At 36.5% G+C, this 5,964-nt stretch overlaps 1 protein-coding gene across 1 annotated transcript; it reads right to left on the minus strand.

Annotated features, from left to right (window-relative positions):
• Positions 1–2,101: 2,101 nt before the first annotated feature.
• Positions 2,102–4,458, minus strand: LOC148204994 (rust resistance kinase Lr10-like). Its single transcript, XM_088101684.1, has 2 exons — positions 3,620–4,458; positions 2,102–3,446 (listed from the first exon to the last, which is right to left on the minus strand). Exons 1-2 carry the CDS (start codon positions 4,431–4,433, stop codon positions 2,356–2,358), a joined length of 1,905 nt encoding a protein of 634 aa, XP_087957810.1. The 5' UTR covers positions 4,434–4,458; the 3' UTR covers positions 2,102–2,355.
• Between the last annotated feature and the right edge of the window lie 1,506 nt (positions 4,459–5,964).

A 5,964-nucleotide genomic window follows, 5' to 3' on the forward strand; every position in this document is an offset into this window, starting at 1 on the left:
TCGGTCATCCCTTTGATTAGATCTTTTTCTTCAGAAAAAAAGATCAAAATGGATGCGCCTTGACACCCAGGAGTTGGCACTCAGGGGCCCAGCGAGCGGAGGACCATCGGGTAGAGCCCTCTTACTACGCTTCTTCTTGGGTACCAATTCCGACTGTTGAACCTTGTCGGCAAGAGGACGAATGGACTTGGCCGACTGGACTTCAACAGCGGGCGGAGGAAGTGGTGCTTGTCGTGCCAATCGGACCGGAGGTGATTTTAGGGGGATAGCAGCGACAGGGGGGCACGAGAGGAACTCCCTTCCACTGATTTCCTCGTGCTTCCCCCCCTCTGAGCAAACAGGAGAGCGAAAATACTGATGTTCGTTGGATCCACAGTGGACAAGTAATCTGCACATCAAAAATAAATTTAGATAAGTTCCAAATGGTTGCTCAATAAAAGATGGTCAAAAGAAACTTACCGAACACGTTAGAAGGAAGATTTTTGTTGTTAAGGAAATCGATTAGCACACGAGAAGAGGCCTTAGGGGGCAGCTGACCCAATTGACTTACTAAGTCCAACTCCTCGGGTGTCATCCGTGTTTTGGGCCAGGAAATAACCTTTTTGGGGTTGTTGGTCCAGTAAAAAGGAAACTTAGCCCGCCGTCCGGGAAACGGAAGTTCAAGTACCCAGCTTCCAGAGGAACGACCTTGGAAAAGTTCCCTTTAAAGTCCTTGTAGGAACTGTTAAAAAGAGACAACAAGTGTCTATTCGCGATCGTCCAGAAGGAAACCCAAGGTTTGGACGGATGAGGTTGTACATGAAAAAAGTGAAGAAAGGCCCCGAGAGTGGGGTATAGGGCTAAACCAGTGCAGATGGCAGTAAATGCCTGCGTAAACGCCCAGCCGTTCTGATGCAGCTGAGTAGGAGCCACATTAAGCTCCCTCAAAACACCCATTTGGAAATCCGAAAAGGGAAGGAGAACATTCAAGTCCTTGAACATAGTGGCGTAGACGTAAAAGAAGTATGTGGGGTAATTTCCTTGACCGTGGCATACCCGCTCGGTCGGTTGACAAAGAACAAGTTTAAAACAACTAGCGTCCTCGGATTCCGTGAGACCCTATAAATAACAAATGATTAGGAAGGTAAAAGCTCGGATTCCTAATTTTCACTAGGCTTGTAGAGATCAATCCTGACTTGAGCGTCGGAGTGTTTTCTGCAGGTCACTCCCATTTTGACACTGATAATGGAGGAGTCGGAGGGAGAGACAGGAACACGAATGACCGATCGGTGTGGACGAAACATTACCGAGCGAAGATATATGGAGTTTTTCTCGACGTCATTCCAACATAAACAAAAAGTTGAGTCCGACAAAAAATAATAAAAGTAAAATAAAAGATGAGGTTTTTCTTAAAATTGTGATGAAAGTTACGTGAAGAGAAAATTGCTGAAGGGACTCATCATTACTCGTAATAAGTGGGTCGTCAACGACATAGTTTTAGATATTATATATGCGTAATTTATAGTGTAAAAAATATTTATCAAATAAAGGTTAATTAACAAATAGGATATTTGTATATCATTCTCGAAGTTTGTAATGTTGATGGGTGTGGCTAGTGAAGTTTGTTTTGTTGTGTCTCTCGTCAGAAACTTCATTTTTAGTTCAAATTTTTCAAGTACTATTCCGTTACAATTACATACTTAGTTCTGTGTATTTATTTTCTTTCATTAAGTACTTAAATTTTTCTCAAACTGTTCTTTATTTTTTTATATACAAAAACATGTTTTGCATCACTATGAATGTTGTTTCCAACTACGTTGGCATATCAACAACACTCACCAATCATATTCCGAAAGGCTAAATGTATTCCTAAAATACCTCCTGAAAACAAAAGGATAAAGAATTTCACCAAAGAAAATCAAATATGGTACATTAACTAATTATCAACTATAAGAAGTTTTAAAATCCATAAAACCATTTATCCACTTGAATTTATTCCATCTACTTAATCTTCCAAGCGACCTTAAAGTTGGAATGAAAAGCTTGAACCACAATAGGTGAGTAGCATTCCAACCATAATGAATTACATCATTCAAACGGGAAAGTTAAATACGGATCATTGTTGTGAGAGCGTCAGCAAAAATTGCATTAGTAACAACATTAAAAATATTAAAAGCACCAACAAAGTCACTACTTGAATCTCTAAAAGTACCAACACTAATGGAAAGATCATGGCAACCCCTAGTAAAGTTACAAACAAGCTCTGGAGTTCAATTTTACTAATTTTGTTATATAACTTGTTTGCTTCAATGTCTCATAAACTTTCATCTTCTATAAATTTTGTACAAATTGAAAGATTATATTTGCCGGTGTAAATCATTCTTCAATCACTTCCAAATGCAAAGGTCGTCTTGTCGAAATGGGTCCCTTAACTGTAGTGGAAGTTGCCGAGTGAAAGGGATTAGGAGGCACGGCAATCTGGTTTTCCTCTTGAGTTTCTAGCATGTTTATCACAGATTTTATGGATGGACGGTTCCCTGGCTGCCACTGAATGCACCAAAGCCCAATAATTGCCAGTTTCTTTGCAATCTTAAAATCATCTTCATCCTCAACATGGATATGCACATCTCCATCAACCAGGTTATGGATCCAATCAGGGTACAGAACATGGAAATCTTCTGGAGAAGACATGTCCACATTCTTCCTCCCACCAACCATTTCTAACAACAACATTCCATAACTGTAAATATCAGACTTGTAAGACACGTTTCCAAAGTTTCTAGAGAAGACTTCAGGTGCAATGTATCCCAAGGTTCCCCTAGCAGCTGTCATGGACACCAAACTGGGATTCTTGGAACACAATTTGGCCAAGCCAAAATCAGATATTTTTGGAGTGAAGTTGTCATCAAGTAACACGTTGTGAGGATTGATGTCAAAGTGAATAATGGGATGATTGCAACCTTGATGAAGATACTCAATCCCTTTAGCTATACCAAGAGCAATGTGTTGAAGCTTCTCCCAGCCAAGGAAACGGTCCTTGTCTTCTGGAGGAAAAATGAAGCTTTGTAAGGAACCGTTTGGAAAGAAATTGTAGACAAGAGCACGATGGAGTCCTTCTGCACAGAAGCCAAGCAAACGCACCACGTTGATGTGATGGATTTTGCCCATAATTCCCACTTCATTGATGAACTCGTTCCCTTCTCCCTCTGTATTGTTGAGGATCTTCACAGCCACGGGTATCTCACTGGAAAGTTTTCCTCTGAACACAGCCCCATGAGCTCCTTCTCCTAACATTTCCTTAAAGCCATTGGTGATTCTTTTAAGGTCAGCGTAGGTGAATCTTGCAGGCTTTTCTGCCCTGTAGTCCTCTAAAAACTTGTCCACTCTTGCTTGATCTTCTTGTTTTTCCCTAAAATAGACAATGCTCTTAAAGACAGCAGTGACCACCAGCCCCAAAAAGATCGAACCTACAATAGCGGTTGGAGACTTCATTTAGAAAAGAAAAGAGAAAGCTTTATTTATTTATTTTAGTCTTTGTTTCAAATCTTTGTAAAGCCATTCACTTGTTGGCATTCAAATTTCTAGGAAATAGGAACAAATCAATATTAAAATGCGAAAGTGTAAGAGTCTCTGATATGACCTGTAGTAGCAAAAATAAGAGATTTAGGAACGTGAATTCTTTTTCGTGTGCATTCAAAACATTCGATGTCTCCTTCTGTGTCGTTGTTGGTCTTCCATTTACATCTCTTGCCTTTAGCTTCGCACTCAGAACAATTTGATTTGAACCATCTCCAATACAAGGGATACCTGTAGGTGAAACGGATTGGCGAAGGGATGTCGAACATCTTGGTACAGGATGTTAGATCTAATTCGAGGACACTGTCTAAAGAATCAGAAATGAAAATCGGACAGGAGACCAAATCTTGGGAATATGATTCCCGGTAGCGGAGTTGTCGATGCCCAGCTGAGGTACAGTTGAAGAAGCTCAAGTTGTGTGGTTCATAATATAGTGATTCAAATTGGTAACTCTGAACAAAATTGATGATTTGCATAAACTTGTTGGAAAAGCAGTTTTCCGGGTCAGTTAATAAAATTTCCTGATATTCGTAGTTTATGTAATCGACTTGGAGTTTGATCGTTGGAAGCAGAAGCATGGTCTGATGTTTTTCAGTACAAGAAAGACAAAGACGGGGATAACTGCATGGCTCCTTCGTCTCATTCACGAGTTGGAAGGGAAATCTGATAAGGGGTTGGTTCGGCCCACAAGACAAGTTTTCTCCATCGCAGTGGTTATGAGCGCTGCCACTTCTGATAAGAATAAGTATTAGCGATAACTTCATCAATAGAGAATGACGTTGGAGGAGCAACACACTTGCCATCATGTTTAATTCTTCCCTGTTACTTTTAACAAACCAAGCCGAGTGCCTCTTCATAATCAGTTGCAGAAACCACATAGAAAAGATAAAAACGACTGATTTCTCACGAGTCAAAGTCTGCGCTTTTAAACAGTTTTTTTAAAGGAAAAATAAAGTCCCTTAATTAGGTGCGACTCATAAATATATTAGCATATATTTAACTTATGAGTTAGTACAATTTGACTCTAACAAAAAAAAAACTTATATGATAGTTTTTGCAAAATAGGCCTTATCTCTTCCCCCACAAGTAATAAACCAGGTTAAATTTGCTTTTAAATATCAACATTCAAAACTAATTTTGATTCTACATAACTATCATATTACCTATTATACATTTTTCATGGTTAAATATTGTTATAATCTCTTAATTTAAATTTGATCTTTTATGTTTGTTGTCTAAATTAAAAAAATTTCCCCTCCATTTTTAAATTTCTTTTCTCTCTGGCAAATCTTTAATTGATGACTAATATTGTGCTTACTGAGGATTTATAAAATATGAATTTTAATAATTTTTAATCAAAATTTTAAATTCGTATATATTATATAGTTATAAAATATTATTTGTGGAAAAGGTAAGAAGTTTAAATACAAGACATAATAAAGGAAAGTAATAAAGGTAGAAAGTCTCGTAAGACAATGAAAAATATTTATCTTAATAGTAACAATTTTATTACTAGTAGTAATAAATTTTTTTTGAATAGAAAATATAATAAGTTTATAAAATGTGGAAAGTTAAATAAGAAATTTTTGTAGCTTAACTGCTAGAAAATTTTTGTAATGGGTTCAAACTCTTTTCTACCTTTTTGTCTAAAAAAAATTAAAAAAACATTAAAAAAACAAAAAAGTAAAATAAAATTTAAAATATTGATAATGGAGAAAGCATTCAGATTTGAAGGCATTATTGAGAAATCCATTATGTAAGTGGTGATTAAGATATTAATATAATAAAATAATATTAAAATAATAAATAATATTAAAAATCTGATGAATAGTAAAATTTTTAGACTATAAATAGCCATGAGAGGGGAGGCTATTTTGCACAAAGAGAGCAAGAATCAAGTGAGAAACCTTGAGAAATAGAGAAGAAAGAGTTAGGAAGAAATTTTTAGTTGCAAGAAGAGTAGAGACTCTGGAGGGTTTTTCGGGAAAACAAATTCGGAGCAAGAGAAGTTTGGAATAGAGGTAGGGGAGCTAACCTTTGTAAGCTTTTATATTATGATTTAGTATTGTTTTATTACTATTCATGTCTTGAAATTCTGTATGAATATTGTTAATGCTTAATGTATATCTATCTATATTGAATTTCGGGGTTAATATTATATGTTATTGTTTTGAATCTGTAAATAAGAAATTTGTTAAAAACTAGTTGAGGAACACTTTGGCTAAGGAAAGACTTGGTACTTAAGTTGTCCATTGTGACACACCTCTCTTTCCTAGAAGTCTACTCGATATGTTTTTAACTGAAATCTTGTTGTACAGATTGAGTACTGTTAAATTATTATGCAATATATCTCGTTGGAATGAAAATGTCTGATGGATTCATGTTATTATGGTAGATATGGAATTATGA

The sequence above is a fragment of the Vigna umbellata genome, chromosome 1, assembly GCF_029865625.1.
Source record: "Vigna umbellata cultivar VRB3 chromosome 1, Vumbellata_1.0, whole genome shotgun sequence".
Taxonomy (NCBI): Eukaryota; Viridiplantae; Streptophyta; class Magnoliopsida; order Fabales; family Fabaceae; genus Vigna; species Vigna umbellata.

Coding starts and splice junctions, on each gene's coding strand:
- LOC148204994 (XM_088101684.1), bottom strand. CDS start 4,433: ATGTGGTTTCTGCAACTGATTATGAAGAGGCACTCGGCTTGGTTTGTT. Junction 3,447..3,619: donor TCTTATTTTTGCTACTACAG/GTCATATCAGAG, acceptor CCGCTATTGTAG/GTTCGATCTTTTTGGGGCTG.